This window comes from Myotis lucifugus, unplaced genomic scaffold (assembly GCF_000147115.1).
Source record: "Myotis lucifugus unplaced genomic scaffold, Myoluc2.0 scaffold_58, whole genome shotgun sequence".
Taxonomy (NCBI): domain Eukaryota; kingdom Metazoa; phylum Chordata; class Mammalia; order Chiroptera; family Vespertilionidae; genus Myotis; species Myotis lucifugus.
The window spans coordinates 5601493-5624478 of NW_005871106.1; the positions used below are offsets into that span (position 1 = coordinate 5601493).

At 39.3% G+C, this 22986-nt stretch overlaps 1 protein-coding gene across 1 annotated transcript in view; it reads right to left on the reverse strand.

Annotated features, from left to right (window-relative positions):
* Window positions 1-22986, reverse strand: part of PIEZO2 (piezo type mechanosensitive ion channel component 2) — a 330099-nt gene that overhangs the window by 166492 nt on the left and 140621 nt on the right. The window contains 1 exon segment of the mRNA XM_023754259.1: window positions 1061-1103. Within this exon segment, the coding sequence (XP_023610027.1) occupies window positions 1061-1103 (43 nt within the window).

A 22986-nucleotide genomic window follows, 5' to 3' on the forward strand; every position in this document is an offset into this window, starting at 1 on the left:
AAAATAAGGACCTAAGCAATATCACAAGCGGGCGGTACTTAAGCATTCAGGCCTGTCAGTCTAACCTGGAAAAAAAATCATTGGCTGGGGGGGCGGAGCCAATGTAAGCTGCCTCCCCTCCCTTGCCCCCCGCCCCCCAACCCCCAACATCACATACAGTTTGGGAAGCTGATTGGTTATTTTGAAAAAGCTTCTGGTTCCTCCCAAGCCTGAGAGTACATAATTCCAGGTGAAAAAAGAAGCTCATTCTCCCTTGCTCAGTGATCTGCACTCTCACCCTTTGGACCATATCATATGTTCTCCAGCCCAGGAGCACCGACCACGCGGCTCTAGTGGCCACTGGGGCCCTTGGCAGATTGTGCAGGCTCTGAAGGACTATGAAGCAGAAACTCTGGGCTCTGGCCTTGGCCTTGTTGAAGACACGGTTGTACTTTTTTTTTCCATGGCAGCACAGACAGCCATAGGACCTTGGGAAGCCAGGAAGAAAACTCTTTTGATATTACATCAGAAATAAACCAGGCCACCACACCACAATCTCCATGCGTGGGTGTTTGGAATTCTTTCTTTGCGATCAGCCCAATTTCCATTGACAACAGAAATGCTTAGGCATGATGTGATCTCAACCTTTCACTTAGAGCTAATATCTAATCATTTTAATAATTGGAAAGACATCAATATAAATATAAATTTCTCTGCACAAAAACTATAGAACTAACAGATGAGGTGAATAACCTATAAGAAAGTAGACTCTAATTCTTAATTCTCTAACTGTACAACTTACCTTTTATAATGGTTTGCAGTTTAAGAAGTGTTTTCAAAAAACTTGCTCCATTTAATCTTCAAGTTCACTCTGTATTCAGGCAAAGATTTTATAAGGCAAATCTCTACTTTACAAAGAAACCAAGTCTCAAGGAGCAAAATGATGACTTACTCAATGGCACAAACTTACTCACTTACCAAAGTAGTGGTAGCAATACCATTGATTTGTAATCCATAAAGTACTTAGAATAAAATAGGACATTAGTACGCTAAAAGTGGAGACATGCTAAACCCTGCTTACCTTTCAAAGCCAATCTGCCGAAATGTCTTTTCCCACGTTGAGCCTGCAAGAGAAGAAAGGAACATAAGTAGCGCACATCAAGTATTCTGATACCTTTGTCCTGTGGTTTTGTTTGTTTGTTTGTTTTGCACACTCTGCTAGGCATTTGTTTTAAAATTTAAAATTTGTTTTAAATTTAAGTGGAGACTTTGTTTCCCCTAGGATGCATCACTGCTTTCTTCGAGTCCCCAAATGGCCTTTTAGAGAACATTCTACATCTGGAGTTAATGGGACAAATCTGTACCTCACTTACCTGTGGTAAGGCAGTAGCCCACTAACTCATTCTCTAAACATCTGCATTTGGTTCAGAATAATATGAGCAAAACTCTCCTGACAAAAATAATTAAACAGTTTATTGTAACCCGTACTCTCTAAAATTCAACTTTTACTTTCGTGTAGCATATTGAAAGCTAGAGGACACTGTAGGGGAGCAAAATTTTCCACCCCAAAATGTGTCTCTTTATCATGAGGATTATTTTAGGCTAATTATTTGTAAGAAACAGAGATTATAGGAAGTTTTTCTTTTTACCTCCCCCTTAACTGACTAAAGTAGTTTAGATACAGGTGCCTATACCAGAAAAAGAGCTATACCAAAGAGAACATCAGAAAGAGTTCTCTGCATTTGTTGAACTGACATTTTCTCTTCCCTGCCCGCCATGAATGGCCTTCTACCCTGTGAACTCTCAGGCCTATACCAATTGCCTGACTATCTGGGAGCCTCATACTTTGGAATGCCCATTTTTATTAAATTAAATTGATTTTTCTCCTGTTAATTTATATTATGCTCATTAGACCAGCCAGGGAACCTAAAAGGGTAGAGTAAAACTTTTTCTTCCCCAAACAATACTCTGAATTTCCAACTCATTATGCCCCATGCCTCTGTCTCACTAGGGTTGAAACACAGGATTAACATTTAATGTTTTAAACTAAATATTTTAACCAGAAATATCCTGAATGCAGAAATGCTATTTTAAGTGGCATGATTTGAAGAGTAGTATATCCAACTCCACAAAACACAGCTGAGTATAAAAAATGTTTTTATATAAAAATTAAGGGTTTGTGCTTAACCCATAGTTTTACATTTTCATGATGTCCAGTCAGTTGCAAAAATATTTTAATTTCAGTTACTATTTCAAGTAAACACCCGTGTATCCCTAAATTTATATGTTGTGCTTTGTACTAGTTGCTTGATAATCACAGCAGATAATTACTGCCTTTCTGTACAATTTAGTTCTGCAAACAGGAAGTGGTAGATTCAGCGCTGGTCTCCAGGGGCAGCTGAAAAGCTACCCTGCTTCTTTTCCTAAAGTCACAATGAACTAGGTGCTTATATGTCTTTCTTGAGAACTCTGCCTCACAGGCTTTAGTATCAGGTGGCCACTCAGTGTCTCCTAAACATGAGGCAGACTTTCTGGAAAGATGGGCGATTATGCAGTAGTAGTTTCCTTTTTGAGGACTCAACCAGTCCCAAGAGAGCACAAACATGCTGCTTCCCCATACTCCTTGGCTATGATAGAGCATTTTAGATAATTATTCACGAATAATAAAGGACTAAATATCAGATAGGAATTAGACAAACACACACACACACACACACACACACACACACACACACACAAATTTAAAGCAGATGCGGGTTTACCTGCTTGGATCAAGTCACTCTTATCTAACTGAATTCCAATACACTTTGCTGAACAGGAGTAAATGATATGGAATTTTAGTTAATCAACTCAAGATTTTCCGATGGCTCTGAGCCCAGGTGAGTGTACCCCGTCTGAATGTTATCTATCCTGTGAGTCACATGCAAAACAATTAAGAATCTCTATTTCAGGATTTCTTTGAAGACGATGACTCTAGTCCCCTAAGAGCCTAGCAATTAAGAGACTGGCGAAGAATACATACCTGACTCAGAGACCACATTGTATTCCAGGGCAGCTGGCAACTGCCTGGCCCAAATTAAGAAGCAGGAGAGATTGAGTCTCCTGCCAAGCGAGAACCAGACATTCTGAGCACAGACCAAGTGGGAAGGCTCCAGGAGAAGGTGGGGTGCGGGTGGGAGGGGAGTGGGCTTAGATGCTACTTTTCTTGACGTTTCTTACTTTCAGTGAGAAACAAAGCACCTTTTAAATTTTTCTACATTTGCATATTCCTAGATTTTCTTCAGTATATTCCTAAATTAATTTTAAGCACAATTTTTAAGAAAACCTCTTTTTAATAGACTAGATTTATTATCAAAATAAAACAAAAGTAAATGACTTTGCTATATTGCACTATCAGACTTCTAGATCCTGAAGCTTTAATTAAGAAATAGGTTCTATCTTATTGCCGAGAAACGTAAACTTATTCATGCAGGCAGAACAAGTTATAAGTGTTTGGTGCAAGACTTCCAGAAATCCTTAGAATAAACATTAAGGCACCCAACCAAGCATAATACAGACAATGAAACAACTTCATTCTAGTCACTAGAAATCAATTTAATTGATAATTTGAGCATCCTATGTACCACAGGCATCCATCATTGCTTGCTATTGATAATCTGGGAAGCATCGCAATATATTAGGTACCAAACTGAATATATTAAAATATGGTTTCTGCCCTCAAATGGCACATACCCTAGAGGGTTAAGTCTTTATGTCTTTTGTGAGCACTTAGTCATGATGAAAGGAGAAATGCACAATAAATGGTACAGACATATTCAGATCCTTTGGCACCAAGAATATTTTTGGCAGCCCATTATTCAGTTGCTGGGGAATTCTTTTAAAGCCATTAGCCATGTATTACATGGTAAGGTAATATTATTCCCCTTTGCCAGAGCAGTCCAACATGGAGAGAAAACAAAGGAAGGGAGCTGGCAGACTTTCTTGATTTAACACTTTTTAAATGAGATTTAGAATACGGAGAAGTCTAAAGCACATGACATTCTTCAGGAAAAATCAAACAACAGCAACAACGACAAAAAGGAAAAGATATAACATAGAGAGATGGATACGATCCATAAGAGGGATTTTCCCTTTGCGTCTTAGATGTCGTTAGAAATGACTGTGAGTCTTCATTTTTTAAAATTGCCCTTCATAGCACAGCCATCCCCCAAACAGAACTAAAATCTTTGTGGTGGATCACAAAGACCAGAGGCTGGAAACAAACCGTGGACTGAATGTCATGCAGTCTAGGGAGCAAGTTCCAGGATCTATCCCCTGTGTGTACCAGGTGACAAACTACCCCTTTGCACTGACAGTCCCAGGACTCCCAGAGGAACTACCACGGCAAAGTGTAGGGCACTCCTTCCTCGAGGCATCAACATCTGCTCCTTCACAAAATGAGCAAAGCTCCATCTGTCTGTTCTCACGCTCTCCCTACCCGCTCCCTCCCTTCTGCATCCCACCTACCTATCAGCTTCTGTCAGCTCCATGCCCCCTTCTTCCCATCACAGAAAGAAGTTATGGATGGAAACTTCCTTTCTTTGGGAACTACTTTCCCCAGGCCCAGGAGCTTCTGCAGGGGCTCCTGGTCATATTACCTCTCCTTCACTGGGTACAGAGGCAGGGCAGGCTGGCCACTCCTGACAGCACCCTATCTCCCAGGCCACAAGGATCAGGAAGGGCACATGATAGGCTAGTTCAGGCCAGGATGAACCCTTTCCCAGCCGGATGACCTAACTCCCAGGAAGCTCTCTCTGCTCGCCTACCAGAGAGCCAGGATGATGAGCGCCCAGGCCTGAGGATATTCACATAGTGGCCCTGTTTCTGCCACTTGGAGAAAGCTGTGTAAGAGGAAAGAGGGGACCCCTGAGCAGAGGTAGCCCGGAGAGAGAGGAGGGGCTCCTGATGGCATCCCTGTCTGGTCCAGGTGCCCCTGATGCCCTTGCCTTTCCTGTCACCCCAGTTATGAGAGAGCAAAAATAATCTGCATGTTTAGTTGAGTCTCATGTCTAGCTTTAAGCCTGACATTTGTATCTCAAAGAGCACTAAATATGAACAATAAAAATAAGATTTTAACAACACATTGAACATCCATATTTTAGGTGGGAATAGAAATATTTTAAATAAATCCTAGACGATTTTAACCATATTTTATATCAAGAGAGTGAACATTCTCCCCCAAATTGACATGGCAATAAAAACAGCTTGCAGTTCATGCTAACTTCCTGTCTATTAGCTAATATAGTCCTTCCAAATGCTCCATAAAGTCAGGACTATTATCATGTGCCCTTTGCAGGTGGGAAAACTCCGGGTAGAGGGTCAGGACGCCAGAGCCAATGCTCTTGACTTCTTTACTCCTTGTTCTGTCATATGTTGGGGGCCGGTATTGTTGACCTTTCTTTCTTCTTCATTTTCCTTTTCTTATTCTCCTTCCTAACATTTGTCTCTTGCCCCAATCTGGCTACAATATGGAATTAAAAAATTTTTTTTGAATTTCAAAGAATTTTTATGTCTGATTATTAATTTTGAAATATGGGGGTGCCTATAGGAGAAGTTATCTGTCATCAAACATCTTCTTCCACCATCTTCCTTTTATCTAGGACCTATGAGTCTCCTGTGTTAATTTTGTTTAACACTCAGCACGCCCAGCAGGAGCTCAACTGTACAAACACCCATAGGCCGAGGAAGGCCATGCACCAATATGTAACCTGCAGATGACCGGACAGGGCTGATTATGTTTCCTTGTTCTACATTTTCTGTAGTAGTGTTTTAAAATTACAGGGCTTTGGCCCCGGCCCGGTGGCTCAGTTGGTTGGAGCATCGCTTACACCAGAAAGGTTGCGGGTTTGATCCCAGGTGGGGGCGTGTACAGGAGGCAGCCGATCCTTGTTTCTCTTTCATATTGCTCTCTCTCTCTCTCTCTCTCTCTCTCTCTCTCTCTCTCTCCCTCTCTCTCTCCCTTCCTCTGTCTCTAAAATCAATAAATATATCCTTGGGTGAAAAAAAAATAAAATTACAAGGCTTTGCCACCAGGCATCTGTGTGCTAACAGCTCTGCCTCTGGTCATCTGTATTTCCTTAGACAAGTCACTCTTGTGTCTTTCTCTTTCTTTAATGTAACCTGAAGTGGTTTTCAACAAGTCCCTTTCCATTTATAATTTTATTTTTGTTCATAAATGTTATTGAAAATGCAAAACTTTCTATCTTTATGTTATAAATTGCTTGCTCGCTTTATTATCATGTTTCCTTTATTGATTACTTTTATCAATAATTCTTTCAATCAACTTGTTGCTCAAATTCTATTACACAAAAAAGGTAACGATTTTTACTCTGGGTTTGCAGTGGGAAAACTGGTCAGATGAGGCACAGATTTTCTTTTAATTGAACACTTTTACACCAAGTCTGTCTTAGACGTTGAGGGCCACTGGAACTTGGATCTGCACATCTGGGTGTGTTTTTTTCTTCAAAATAATTAGAAGAAAAGGACTAATAATTCATGGAATTAGTAGGTTTTTGCCAGCAAATTCCTATAAAAAATGAAAGTATTTTCATATATTGTAGGGGCTGCCAAGCAGTTAAACATGCAACCTGGCACAGAAACTGGTGATGAAACACTCAAATATCAGGAATTATGCCACTTACAAGTTTTCTGGTGAAAGCTTTATTTACATTATTTTTAACTCTTAAAAGGAAAACATTTTCATATCCAATCAGAGTCAAGATTTTACCAGGTATTGAATGTTGAACATAATGTGAAATTTTTAAAAGAAAAAAATCAACCAATAGTGACATTTTACTTTGCAAATATTAAGATGCACTTCTGTTGAGTTATAGCTGAAATCTTTTAAACTCCATAAATGGAAGCTCTAATAGATGATATGTGCCCAAGTAAAGCAAATTTCCCAGCTAACGAACAATTTCATCATTTTGGGTTAAATTGTGAGATCTGTAAATTTTTCTGAGTCTTAATTCCCAGATGAGATTTGTCATTAATGGATTAAAGGTAATTGTAAAAGAGAGCAGTAAGGAAAAAAATTCATTCTTCACCATCTCTTAATTAACAATGTACGTATTAAATGATCTGTATATATATTTTTTAAACATCATGTTCACCTTTACTTAATACTCTTGTTTTGTAATGCCCATTGTCTTCTGCTCTGATCTTTAGGATCTGGATCACAATCCTTTGTGTATGTGGCACATTAAGTTGCATACTTTGGTTTTCATCCGCATTTATACTTTGTCAGTTCTTTTCATGTGTCCTAATTTTTCATTATCTAAGGGTGGTTACCTCATTTTTCCTTATTTTTAAAATAATATAATCATTACAAAACATAAATATACTTACATTTTTAAAATATATTTTATTGATTTCAGAGAAGATGGGAGAAGGAGAGAGCGATAGAAACATCAATGATGAGAGAGAATCACCGATCGGCTGCCTCGATCAAGCCTGCAACCTGGGCATGTGCCCTCTGACCAGAATCAAACTTGGGACCCTTCAGTCCGCAGGCCGACACTCTTATCCACTGAGCCAAACCAGCCAGGGCTATACTTACATTTTTAAAATTTTTTGGCATAAATACCCTCCCAAACACACTAAGACTCTCACATTCCTGCTTGCACATATAAAATAGTGGTCATCCTATTTTGAAACCTACATTGATTACTTAATGATATATAATGTAATTGTTCCCATGTCAATTAATATAGGCATGTAATTATTGTAATGCCCATACAGTGCTCCATCATTTAACAAATGCAAGTCCATCGTAATTTATATATAAATTATATCTACATTTTTGCTATTACACATACAATGTGTAGAACATTTTATCATTTAGCTTTTCGGTTTTTGATTTACATGTTTGTTGTCACAATAGGTGGGAACAAATATTATATTTGTTTCTTTAATCCTCATGAATTCTTTAATAACCAAATATCTCAACTCCAGGGGATCTTGAATGAGCATAATGCATGTTTTATAATATCAACTCAGTTGATGAGGGTCAGTCTGAAAAAATACTTACCACAATTCACTTTTTGTAGTGACTAGGACAAGCCTATTCACAAATTTTAAGCAAGTCTATTTACAAACATACAATACCCTATGAATGAAGGATGCTACAACATTTAAGAGATTTTCTTTTGAAAAACTACTTTTAAATTACTCTAAAATGAAATGTAAATTCTAAGTAATTAATTTCCTCACAAATAATATATTTTAAAAAATAATTGATCATAAAATTTCTGGTTTAAGATTGGGTCTGATTAGCAATCTGGTGTGGGTTTTTGTTTTTGTTTTTGTTTTTTTACCAACTTATCACTAAAATAGCTACAGACACACTGGAAGAGAGAAACCCAAAGACACACACACATACACACACACACACACACACACACACACACACTATCAATCTATTTTCACAAATCTCAGAGGAACGTTCACAAGTAGGTCAATTGAATTGTTCTATGCATATGTCGCCCATGGAAACCAAACAAGCCAGCCTTAAAGAAATAAAAGTGCATTTCCCACTGCATTGCTCCGAGTCTAGAAACACAAAGTGCATACCAAACAGAGAGTGGACATCGTGCCTTTTCTGCATAGGATGTCTCTTTCTGAACAAACTTCAATAAGAGGGGATTCGTGGATTTTAGACCTTTTGGCGAAGAATGGTAAGGTGTGCCAGAAAGGTTTCAGTGGAAGAATAGAAATGATAGTGTGAAGGATGAGTGAGCTGAGAACTAAATAGAAGGGCAGGAATTGCAGACAGGGGGGCAGGCTTCTCTTTTTAAAAGCCAGGCCACATTGAGATGGGGAGGGATGAGAAGAAAGGTGAGAGGTGAGAGTGAGAGCTAGTAGAAGAGGCCAGGCCAAAGGATGGTGTGGCTTCTTCAGGTTAAGACTATGGCAGTCTTAATAAACTAAAGAGAAGGAAGCTGGGGGTGAACAGAGGTTGAAGGCACAGAGAGGAAGGATATTAAAGATTCCTTAGTGGCTAAGAGAGGAAAAGACTCTGAGGGGGCAGAGGGTCCTGCGAGTAGAGGAAACAGACAAGGGACAATGCTGGTGGCCCATATTTGCAGCAGAGGACAGGCAGTTTATGCTCTACCTTAAACAGGGCTGGGAAGTGAGGAGCGTAAGCAATGTGTACATGAAGAATCATCCTGGCTGCTCGCCTATTCGGATAAATGCAGTCACTGTGCAATCCACATATAGGATACTCTTTGAACACCAAAGTTGTACAAATAAAGCCATCTGTCTTAGACAGTTTAGAAGATACGTAAGGTTACAGCCATGTTCTTCATTATGAAGAATAAATCTTTATTGTAAAAGTGTGGAATTCTCAGCTGCCTATCAACTGGCTCCATGATACGCTCTGAAATCTACTTTAAACAACAAACCTCTAATATCCATTTGTTAATTTGTTTCCTGTCTCCCAAAAACGTGGACTATAGAAGACACTTCGGGTAACTATCCTTTCAGTTGTTTGGAAGCCAGATGAATGGGAATTTCCTGCACAGTCTCATAAGGATGTATTACACGTGCCCCCAAAACTGCTTAAACTTGGCGTCAGACTTTTAAAATACCTACTTCTTGAATGCACCAGTTCTCTAGTTTACTTGAAGTTCTTATGATTTAATCCTGCTCATTGTTATGTGAACTTCATGCTATAATTTGAGATACAAATTTAATGAGATGAAGATCTACAGGAAAATCGTTTATGGAAAGTGCTAATGGTTAATGACAGTCTGCAACCACCCGGGTCCCATTCAGCTTTGGGGAACAGGGGTGGGACCCAATGTTCTGACGATTCCTGCACAGCCCGTCAGGAGAAAGGCACGAGACAAGGAGACCAGTTAGAGAATCCCCCGAATGTGGGCATCAAGGGCCTGGCTCTCTTGATTCATATGTTATGCCATCTCCATAAATTAATATTTAATTCATATAAAATTTACAAATATAGGATGTATAGCATTTTATGTAAAATTTTACATTTCAGTGTCCACGTTACATAGCTTTCATCCTTTCTTAAACGAGTTTGCTATTTTGAGTAGATGACACCAATGGTGTTAATTTCCCTCTACTTCAAGGTGTTCATTTTCTATCAAAATGAAAAATGAGGTGCCTGAAATTTCAGCAGGGCAGATCGCGATGACTCTGTTCTCACAGCAAAATAACTTTGGCCTTGAAACTACTTCGCTACTTGTCCTGGTCTATTATGACATCGGGGCACTCACTTTAGGTCTAAGAGTGCGTCAAGGCATCTTTAAAATAAGGATGGACAGTGGCTTCGCACAAAAACAATGAAGACGTATTCAGAGCATCTATCTGTGCAGTGTCTGGCACAAAGTAGCCGGTAGATAACTGGAAGCCACTCTCATACAAGGCTCTCAACTACCATTTTAAATGAACAATGCTCCATGTAGGTGACACTGGGTAATATGAGAACCTTAAATGTTCAGAACAACCACAACCCAATTTCCCCTCTCCATGCGTTGTCACACACTCACATACACAAACACACAACTTTGACAAAGGTGTGTATGAAAGTGTAGAGAAATAAGCTTTTGAGTCGTTTCTCTTTTAAATTTGCACATTGTTATACTTAGTCGTATGTTCCAGTGAATCCATGTTGTAATATATACTTTTCCTTTTAGTATGTGTTTGCCAAAACTCTCCTAAAATTATTTTACAGGAAAGGTATAGAATGTGTATTTAGGTGAAACCCATAAATAACTTTATCCATTTAAACTTAAGCCCTTCATAAAGAGCTTACTAAGCTTATAAAAGTATTCAGAATGGTGTTTATGAGGTTGTCCCTTAAAAATGCACATGAGAACATGAATTGCATGTAAGGGATTCTGTCATTTTTGCAGAAGCCAAAATAATGGAATTCCTAAGCTGCCAGCCCCAGCTGTACAACACACAGAAAAGGAGTGCTGAGGTGCAAAGCTGACCAGCAAGGTGTCTTCAAAACAACGGTACCATTGGCCCTTGAACAACACAGGAGGCAGGGGTGCAGATCCCTGAGCAGTTGAAAATCCGCATCCACATACACCTTTGACTCTCCCAAAACTTAAGTTGCCCTTTGGCGCCAATGGGGAATTGGTTGCAAGACCCTCCGGGACGCTCAGGTGCCCTGTATAACATGGTGGAGAATGCATGCATTTGGCCCTTTGCACTCGCAGACTTCCAGCCGCAGATTGAAAAATCTACAGGGACTTATTGAAGAAATCTGCATATAAGTGGACCCGTGCAGCTCAAACCTGTGTTTTTCAGCAGGCAAATGTATTTTCTCCAGTAAAAATGCACTTTTTTTTTGAGAAAAGGGAGAAATTAGAGCTATTTCGGTGTTCTTATTTGCCAGTATTTTTAGAGCACTGGTGAGGACTCCGTGGAGGACACTGCGCTTTGCAGGATGAGGATGGTTTTCACTTTCATGTTCCTTTGGGAATCTTACACAGCTGTACAGTCCTTCATATGGTTTGTGGCTTTCTTTACACTAACTGCAAACTTCCCACTGCCAGAAATATGTGCCAAATAGTGATGTTCACTTGTAAAAATTAAATTAAAAAAACCCTGGCAGACATTTTGATAGCTGGAAATTTTATGAAAAACTCATGAAGCATATTTAGTTTAAACTTGCAATAGCGGCTAAGTTCTTGTTTTTCCTGAACATGAATCAAATATAAAGTTTAGACAAAAAGACAGAAATATTGATTACATGGAGGGCCAGGTGACTTGATGTCTTTCATTTTTAATACAATTAATAAAAATATAAACTGTGATATATTATAAAACATTAATGTATGTAGAAAAATATCATCTCATCGTATGTCACACATTTAAAATTTTGGCATTTGGTTCCTATATTTCTTTTTCAAGTATAGCTGACATACAATGTTATATAAGTATTAGGTGTACAACATAGTTACTCAGCATTTATATATATTACGAGTGATCACTATGATAAAGCTAGTAACCACCTGTCATGGTACAAAGCTATAATGCTATTGATTATATTACCTGTGCTGTACATTACATGCCTATGACCTATTTATTTTATAACTGGAAGTGTATAGCTTTTAATTTCCTTTATAATTTTTGTCCTCCCCGCCCCCTCTCTTCTGGTAACCATCAATTTGTTATCTATATCTATGAGTCTATTTCTGTCTTGTTTTGTTTGTTTGTTTTGTTTTTTAGATTCCACATGTAAGTGAAAATACATTATTTGTCCTTCTATACCTGAGGTATTTTACTTAGCATAATACTCTTTAGGTCTATCCATGTTGTTGCAAATGGAAACATTTTCTTCTTTTCATGACTAATATTCCATTCTATAAATATACCCTATCTTCTTTATCCATTCATCTATTGATGGACACTTAGGTGGCTTCTATGTCTTGGTTATTGTAACTAATGCTCCAATGAACAGAAGAGTTCCATATATCTTTTGGAATTAGTGTTTTTGTTTTCTTCAGGTAGATACACAGAAGTGCAATGCCAAATCATATGACAGTTCTATTTTCAGTCTTTAGAGAAAACTCCATACCCTTTTTAATAGTGGCTTCACCAATTTGCATTTCTACCAACAGTGCACAAAGACTCCCTTTTTTCCACATCCTCGCCAAAACTTGTTATGTCTTGTCTTTTTGGTAATAGCCAATGGGACCGTGTGAGGTAATAACTCATTGTGGTTTTGATTTGCATTCCCTGATGATTAGTGAGGTTGAGCATCTTTTCATGTGTCTGTTGGCTATCTGTATGTTTTCTTTGGAAAAATGTCTACTCAGGTTCTCTGCCCATTTCTTAAATAGGACTGTTATTGATATTGAGTTTTAGTCTGTATATCTTCTGCCAGGTTTTGTTGATAGTTTTTTTCACTGTGCAAAAACTTTTTAGTTTGATGTAATCCAATTGGTTTCTTTTTGCTTTTGTTGTCCTTGTCTGAGGAAAAATATCCCCCAAAATATGTCTTAAATGTCAAAAAGCTTTCTTTTAAGAGTATTCTGGTTTTACATATAAGTATTTAATCCAGTTGAGTTTATTTTTGTATATGGTATAAGAAAGTGGCCCAGCATGTAGCTGTTCACTTTCCTATCACCACTTATTGGAGAGAATTATATTTTTCCCCATTGTATATTCTTTCTTCCTTTGTTATAGATTAATAGACCATATAAATGTAGGTTTATTACTGTGCTCTCTATTTCATTTCATTTATCTATTTGTCTGGTTTTGTGTGCTGGTACCATACTATTTTCATTACTATAAATCTGTGGTATAATTTGAAATCAGGAAGTGTGATGCCTGCAACTTTTTCTTCTTTCTCAAGATTCTTTGGCTATTCAGAGTCTTTTGTGATTCCATATAAATTTTAACATTATTTGTTCTAGTTCTGGAAATACAATTGACTAAGTACCGCGCACTAACCGATTGCGCCACTGGAGCTCCATTATTTAACAAATGTTTATTAAGCCCTTATATATTTTAGGCAGTGGGAATATTTGCAGTGAACATGGCTCTTACAGTTTACTGGGAGAGAAGTAAAAATAATCAGGATACAAACACACTTATATACATATTATGAAGAAAATAAAGAGAAGACTGAGTTAGGGAGAAAAAAGTTAAAATAAAATATATCTACAAAAAGTGAAAATTTTATATGTGTTTGGGGTTTTTTGAGCAATATTCAAGGAGGAGGATGAATGCTATCTGAGGTTTGATTCTTAGGTTATCGTTCACACATTGTAATTGGCACACCCTCTTCAACTTAGGGAACTAGCTAATTTTAAAAGGTACAGGAAACAAGTGTCTTCCAATGTCAGCCTGAGTGAGATACAGAAGGTCAGGGTTTGACCCTCAGGGGCATTTTCAGCTGACCCCAACCTGGGGACTAGAGGCAGCTGGCACCTGCTCAGGACCTCTTGCCAACTCCTCGACCAGTAGCACCATGTCCATAGCTTGCAATCACCTATGGTGATTATACTATGGAAATTGGTAACGCCACAAACCAGGTGGTTTTCCTTGAATAGCTGATTGTTAAAAATTTCCCAGTGTACTGCTAGCTGAGACATACTTATGGAGACTATCTTAGCAACTGGAAAGGCTCGATTCAGTCAGGCAGATGAAACAGGCTAAAATAGGAGGCTTTGAAAATCTGGGTTCAGTAAATCAACTAGAGCAGTGGTTCTCAACCTTCCTAATGCCGCGACCCTTTAATACAGTTCCTCATGTTGTGGTGACCCCCAACCATAAAATTATTTTCGTTGCTACTTCATAACTGTAATTGTGCTACTGTTATGAATTGTAATGTAAATATCTGATATGCAGGATGTATTTTCATTGTTACAAATTGAACATAATTAAAGCATAGTGATTAATCACAAAAACAATATGTAATTATATATGTGTTTTCCAATGGTCTTAGGCGACCCCTGTGAAAGGGTCATTTGAACCCCAAAGGGGTCGCGACCCACAGGTTGGCAATCCACAGGTTGAGAACCGCTGAACTAGAGAGAAAAATCCGGTTACAATGAACCTAACCAGGTAGAGGCCTCAATAATCACACTTCCATTGGCCACTGTGAGTCTGCCTTTAAGGAAAAAAAGAAAAATGAAACAAACTGAAAGTAAGATTTCATGAAAAAGATTGAGTCCAGGCTATCGTCTGCACATTTAGCAAATACCCCAATTCCCTCTCCAGGACTTGCCTGTAAACATTAATAGCCATCAAGGTGCTGAGATGTTCTTAAGATGTGGGCATCATTCAAACATTTGCAACAGCAGGTATCTACAAAGCTATTTATCTTTTGACTAGAAAATACAAAATAAACACTCTGTTGAACTAGCCCTTATTTTCTCCGAGGTTTTATTGAAAATGACTAAGGAACTATGCAGTCTGACAAGTAAGTATACATCCCACCCCACAGAGCCCGCATCCAATCTGCTTCGGTGAAAGAAACAATACAAATGTTTTACTCCTGTTTCACTTAGTAGCCACAAGAATGAGGGGCAGCCATGTGCTTGTTGTCTGGGTCACACGCACAGTAGAGGAGGCAAGCGGCATACTTCCTGAGTGTCTTTCCTTCGAATCCTCGACTCTCTCTCTAGAGACCAGCAGCCACTTTTCCAAGTATTGTTATCTGATTGTCTTTCAACTCTCTCAGATGTCAGAATTTTCTTTTCTTAACCTTCTTTGATGGAGACCTCTTTTGAAACTTGAGTTCTTGGCCCTAAAAGTATCCATGGGAGAATCTACTTTCTACACTTGAAATTGGTTGGACGGGGAGCTAACTTGGGGGAGTTTCCAGGCCACAGATTGGGGAGTGCTCCTCGGACTCCCCGGGGCCATGGAGAGATGCTGATGTAACACAGTTCTGGGGCAGCCAAGCCTTTCCTTCAGAATCCTGCTTTTTACTGATAAATATTGTGAACATTACATTCACATATAAGAATGTCTGACTAATCTCTTGGCACAGAGCAGAATCTGAGTTTTAAATTTGAACGAGTTGAAAAGCAAAATATCAGACTTTTTAAAAGTCTGTGTGTGTGTGTGTGTGTGTGTGTGTGTGTAGTATTTCAAAATTTGAGGTACTTAGCAGTACCTAAAATGAAGGGTAAAGCTTTCTTGAACAGACTACAGAATTTTCTTCTCTCTTTGTGGTTTTCCAGCTCAAATCAAGCCAGACGAACCCTGTTGCACACATTAGTTTTTCTGGGGGCTGATAACGCTAGCAGGCTTCCTTTATTTTATTATAGACTTGCTATGCTTTAGGTCAAATTAGAAATATAAGAACGGAATTTTGGGGGAAATGAAATGTTTATGACGAAGGCCGTAGACCAGAACGTGAAGAATGTAGACCGGGATTAATGAATTTAGTCTAGGGAGGCTTCACAATGCCCTAAGCACACGCTTCCTTAATAACAATACCAGGCCTGCACAGGGCGACACCCGGTTCCTTTCAGATGTGATTCCACGTGGAAGCAGTGAGTGCAGGCATACATACAGCCCTATAGAACAGAGGGCTTTGAAGCCGACATCCTTGTTTCTATCTTTCAGAAGGGAAAGGAGAGCCATGAAATAAACCCAAAGTTCTTCAGGGGAAAGGAGGACCCGTGGGTTCTGACGTGGGAGTGCAGTGTAACTTAGGAGAGGATGGCCCAGGGAAGGCCTTCTACACACAGGGAAACAAAGTGGGAGAGGGGCCACAGAGATAGTCACAACACGCATCTGCCAATCAAGTCCCTGCGGAATGACGTAACAAACACACAGGCTTGATTTGCTATATTGGGATCTCTCTGCTTCACCGAGTGCCTCTCACTTCCCTTTTGAGGGGGAAAAGCCAGATTCTTATTTTAGTTATTTTTAAATCCCTGGTTCTGAAACGGTGCCTGACACATAAATTCTATAAATAAAGAAATGAAAAAAGGGGTATTGTAAATGAATAAATGTGATAACCATGGGAACAAACGATTTAACTAGTCAAGTTCGTGGCCTTAAAGTCATCACCTTCTAGTCCCCGGATGCATATTAAAACCGGGAGTTTTTTTCTGGATGTAGCGTTACAATAGCCAAAAGTTCCCCTATTACTAGCAGCTTAAAGAGATTTGTGACCACCTTCCTTAAAGCATCCATTTGTCTTCCACTTTACCGGCCAAAACGTCTCTTCCCAAGTTGTAATTCAATGCAGAGGAATGTTTGGAAATAGCATATGGAGCATTTGGGATGAAAGGTGCAGAGTAATACAAGTCTGGTCACAACATCTCAAAGCTAAACATCACCCTTTCCTATGTGTGCAAAACTTTTACAACACTTCACCTTCATCCTTGTGTAATGGTTTAATTCGGATGCATTAACGGGAAGAGAAAAAATTCTCCGTCTGTCTTAGTGCTAACTCAAAAAGATTTACAGCACTTCGCTGAGGTTTTGGCTGACTGCGGCCTCCCAGCTGCTATTGAAAAGGTGGCCACGCATCAGTCCTTCTGTAAACACTCACAGCATTAACCACAGCTGCAATGGGAGTTAGAGCCACAGAAAATATTCTTGTTTATGTGATGAGCTGGAGCATCTCCACTCACTGCCCTGCTGAAAGACAGGGCTCAGTAAAAGAAACTGGGAAGAGCTGCGATAAGAACTGCACATGCTGAGACAGGAGGAGGAAGTTCTGGGGCTGTGTGAACAGGGACGTCCCACATTCTGCTGTCCTTACTGAAAGTGACTCAGAAAGGTGCAGAATCCCCACAAGCGCAAGAAATTCTGGAGTGTTTTGACCAAATTCTTACACCTTTTCCTGTGTCTTCAAGTAACATCAGAATGTGTGAACAAAAGAAGAAAAAGGCCCCACGGCTTACTGTAAACAATCATGTTGCATTTCAGAAGTTTCACAATTTGGGGCCCTTTCAAATAAGGTACAGGTGGGGAACTGGAACCACACACTGGCTTCTCACACTTGGGAGCGCATGTCCCCGCCACTCTCTTAGGCCCCATTCACTGCCCGCCCTTAGGACAGAGGCTGCTATTCTTGACCATCATTTAAAAATATCTTCTATCCTGTTTAATGGAGTTTGACACAATTTGGTAAGTGGATTGTTATAATTCTGTTATAAAGATCAAATGTGCCTTAAGTTCAGAGGAAGAGGGATTGGATATTCTTATAGGTAATCTCCTGTCCTTGGCCTAAAAGCACCATAGTGTGATATCAGGAATGTTTTACTTGACTGTTCTCAGCCCTTTTAGATTAAAATAAGTAACGAATAGCTATTTTAAATTGTAGCACTTCCCATTTACTACCTTAGACTTCAATTATAAATTAGGAACCCTATTATGTAACTGTATTACATACAATTTGCTTGTAATTTAGCAGAGTTGGAAGTGTAGATCTCAATTGAATTATATTCTATTCTCTCTCTTCCCTATTTATCTGTCATCTACATAAATATATCTCTATCATAATTTTAATGAGCTCTAGAGAGAGAGGAAATGATGAACACTGCAATGTAATAGACTTCTCTTAATTTCATGTTGTAAAACGTATCTTGCCAACACACACTCTTAAAGAGCACAATTTTTAATGGTAATAAAGCATTCCAGTGCATGGATGCATACTTTCATTAGCTATTTTTCTGGATTGGACATTTAGGCTGTTTCCACTTTTTTTTAATTATTACTGAATTATGAATAAGACTGTGAGTGTGGCTACTCCTTTGAATATCCTTAATGTGTGTGTATGTGTGTGTGTGTGTGTGTGTATGCAAGAGTATAGACATGTTTTTAATACTTATACAGACGTAGCAAGAAGTTGCAAGAGTAAAGACATTTCTTTTAATACTTATAATTAAAAATGTCCTCTGAAAATCACAATTATAAATTGAACTTTATGAAATTGGTGATAGTTGACTATTTTGCCTCTAAAAACAATGTCATATGATGCAATATACCATAAGCATAACATTTTTTAAAGAATCTTAATAACGCTACATCAGTAATTCATTCACCCATTTGGAAAACATAAATGGGGCAGCTACTAAGTGCTAAGGATCACATTAGGCTCTGTACATGCATCGGTGAGCACACCATCCATGTCTCTGCCCATCTGCAGGTTACAGTCTAGAGCAGAAGAGAAGCAATAAAGACAGTGATATGATTTAAAATTACAGCCAGTTTTAATAATTAAAAGAAAGGGAGATAATAGTTTAATTTGGGAGAAGAGGCACTTAAGAGCAGAGAGTGGGGAAAAGGCCTTCCAGGCAAAGGAAACAGCAGGGAGAAGACCTGGAGGCAAATTGTCTGCTAGCACATTAGAGAACTTGCTGAATGAAGATTGGACGTACAGAAAGTTGTAACCAGGGGAAAAGACTGAAGGTTACAAGGTTGAAAAGTGAAGAGGGAGATTTGCTTTTTAGATCTTTGCCAATTTTATAGGTAAAAAATTGATATTGAATTTTTAAAATTACATTTCTTTAATCTTCATGATACAGTGGGGCCTTGACTTACGAGTGTCCCGACTAACGAGTTTTTTGAGATACAAGCCGTCTCTCGGCCGATTTTTTGCTTTGAGTTGCGAGCTAAAATTCGGGTTACGAGCCAGCTTCAGATACCCCACCGCTAGTTACCACAGCGAACGTCACAGTGAACGCCACAACATCAGCCCAGCATCACGTGTCTCACTCGTTCACTTTAATGATTTGACATACGAGTAATTTGAGTTACGAGCTCCGTCACAGAACGAATTAAACTCGTAAGTCAAGGCCCCACTGTACTGAACTACTTTTAACATTACATTGGCCATTTAAATTATTTTTAATTGCCTATGTTTATGTTTTCCCTATTTTTCTATCAGAGTAATCATTTTCTTGTACATGTCTAAGATTACACATTCAGAATATTAATAATTTTTCATTTACTCTGCAATTTTTCCTCTCATTATTTGGTTTTCCATGTGTAATTAATAATAATACTATTATTATACAAGCTACTGTGCTACATGCAGCCAGGGTCTACCATCATGGTAACAAGCCATACAGACATGACACTGGTCCTTTATTTGAGATGATAGAACTGTACCTTCTCTATACCCATCTAACACACTTCTTGGAGGAAGGTGAGGACCCTGCATGCGCAGACATGTCCTTAAAGGATTTTTACCTGGGTTTTAATTAAGGTAAACTGATGGCATGATGTAACTATTTTTCAAAGTCTGAAAAAAATGTCTGCCTATTAAGGTCATTCGTGACTTCATTAGCTGTTACATGCCACCATCAAGGGTCCATTAAAGTACTTTTATAAGGGGAATTATTGAGTGCTCACTGAAAACTTGTCATGTTCTAAATCCCCCGGCAGGATTAACTACTGCAATTTCCCAGTCCCTGAGTGATGGACAGGCGGCACTATGATGGCTCCATGTCATCAGGGGAGAGATTCTGCCCCTCACTGAGGTGTCCCTGGGGGGCAGACTCAGGTCAAAGATGAGGTCAGTGTAGAGGCTCAAACGCCCTGTGTCTCTCATGCTGAGTGTACTGCAGTGGGAAGGTATGAAAACAGGCTATTGTGATCCCACTCCCACCCCAAATCAGGCAGAAAATCCATTTTAATTCCCACTTTGGAATTACAGAAAGCATTTGCTGATAGGCTAAGGAACCCTGACTGATTTCAATGGGTAACTTGAGCCTTATGAAAAGAATTAGAAATGAGGCATGTTAGGAATTGCCAATATTGTATAAAATATATTATATACATTTACAGACCATATACTACTTTTGGCAAACATACAATGCCTTCACTGATACATGTTTTTAAGTATGTGTTAGGTCCACTGGGCATGGCAAAAAGGGCCTAAACCTAAACTCTGGAACAGTGGCTTAATTTAAGGTTCAACTCTTTGCTCCTGAGACCTGGTCCAATAGGACAATTTCACCCTGTGTCTGTCCTATGAGCCCACTCTTTAACTGTTCCCTACCAACTTCTAAAGAAACCGTCTTTCTTTTTAAATGACTCATTTCCTTCTTTATTTTCACTGAATATGTGTTTATGTAGCATTTACCATACACAAGGCATTATTGTAAAACTTTATAAATATTAAATCACTTTATTTAATTCTTCTATCTACTCTGTGAGAGATTATTATAATATCCATTTTAGAGATGTGAAAACTGAGGCCAGGGAGAGATTAACTAACTTGTTCTGGATCATACAACCATTAAGTGGAAGGACCAGGATTCCAATGCAGAATGTATGGCTCTAATGTCTGTGCTTTCACCACTATGCTACATACTTCTTCCCTTATCAAATAGTTTATGTTTTGGTCCTTAACTAATTCCAATAAGCTGTGCATTGCTGTTACCCTGAGAAAGTGAAGAGTGTCTTTTTTATATATATAACAGAGGACACTACCATGGTAGAATGCCTAGTTTTCTTCTTGGGCACAGTATGCACTCAGAAAACGTTTCCTGTGGTGCCACTCAGGTTTATAAATTTTTGATTGACTGGAGGAAGCCTGGATTGTTTAGCCCGTAGTAAACCAAGAGGACAGAAAGCTTAATAACTGCTTTCAAATATTCTGATGTGGTTATTCAGAAGAGAGGTTAGTGTGCTTGGCACTACTCAGAGTGCAGAATCCGAAGTCCTGGATGAAAATGAACACAGAGGTTGATTGAACTCCCCCGATAGGACAAGTCCCCATTGTCTGAGAAAATACTATGTTAATGGTGATGTAGATAAAATTCATTGCAAAGGTAGAAAGGATGATACTGAGTACTCTTTCAAGTCTTCATAACCTAAAATTTTATAAAAAGGAGATCTAGTGCATTTGAAAAAACTTGGTGAATTCGAACCATGAACAAATCTTGGCTTTAATTAAGGCAAACTTTGTTCAAAAAGAGCAATTGGAGTGGCTTTTGCAAGAGCCAGAACTCTGAATCTCCTGCCAGTTAAGCACACCCTATTGCTTACTGAGCCTTCGCTCATCTCCACCACGGTGGTAGCCACTGCTCATGGCCTTGACAGCTGCCATCCCCCACTGACAGCAGTCTCTCCGAGTAACAGGCATCTGATGAATTTGAAGCCTTTTCAACCCACACTTAATTGGAAGGAGACTCCGTCTCTCAGAACTCTTTTTCTCCATCCCTTCTGAGGAAAGATTTGGCAGTGTGTCCTAATGGGAAGTGATTCATTTTACTAGTAAACGGTCCCCTTAAAAACGTTTTCCTCTACTCCGTATCCCTCGTTGATACATTGGGAGACATCCTGGGCAGTCTTTGTATGGAAACCACAGTTCCAATTAGTTTTCAGAGCAACAGAAGGAGGTTCTGTGGAGGTGCCTCTTGGTGCAGTAAGCTGGCATTTCCTTCCCAGCAGTGTTCTAGAGTTTTCTTTCTTAAAGCATAAATACCTTCCTTAGGGCCTTGCTTTACTCTCTGTCAGAAGAGTTTTAGGATAAGGGTTCTGAAATTTCAATGTCTCAATAATCCCTTTTCCTTTTTTTTTTAATATATTTTTTATTGATTTTTTACAGAGAGGAAGGGAGAGGGATAGAGAGTTAGAAACATCGATGAGAGAGAAACATCGATCAGCTGCCTCCTGCGCACCCCCTACTGGGGATGTGCCCGCAACCAAGGTACATGCCCCTGACCGGAGTCGAACCTGGGACCCTTCAGTCCGCAGGCCGACGCTCTATCCACTGAGCCAAACTGGTCAGGACCTTTTCCTTTTTTTTAATGCAAATTTTACAGCTCATAAACCTTCCTTGGATTTATAAAGGGGGCTTCAGAAGCAACCACGCTGCACCAAGCCCTCAGCGCAGCGCCACTAATATAAAAACCTTGCCCACCACTATCGCTTCATCCCTACTTATTTTCCGGACCAGGGGAAGTCCAAGGCCTGGCAGTTCAAGTGCAAAAGTTTTGCCAAGACTAAAATACCCGGGGCTAGAATTTCAGTCTCTGAATATAGGAAGGAAATATATCTCATTACTACAGGACAGACAATCAAAACCTTAACCCAATGGGATAGATCTTTGCTAGAGATAAGAAAAAGAACACATTGCGAGCGAGGTTCTAGTGGGTTCTGCTCTGAAGGTTGTGTAGTCACAAGCCAGCAGCACTCCAGTCAGCAGCACAGCTGCTCTGGCACAAATCCTGTCGTGTACACGGTCTCCTCTCCAGCCTCTGTGACAGCGCTGAGCCATTAGCCACTAGCTCCCTCCTGGCACCCAGATCTCCTCCTTTATACCCCTGGAGACCTGGCTAGTTTATAAACTTGTTCATTTTAGTCTACTCTGATTGCTTCACAATGACAACTCCTAAAAGAGACAAGCCAGCTCTCTGTCATCAAGAGGAATAAAATTTACTTTATGAAGAGTAAATTATTTGTTAGAAAATTACATGGAATGACCAAGAGTTGGGACAAAATTAAACACTTCTTGAAATAGCTAAAGGGAGCCAATAATGCCAGGAGCTATAGTCTGAATGA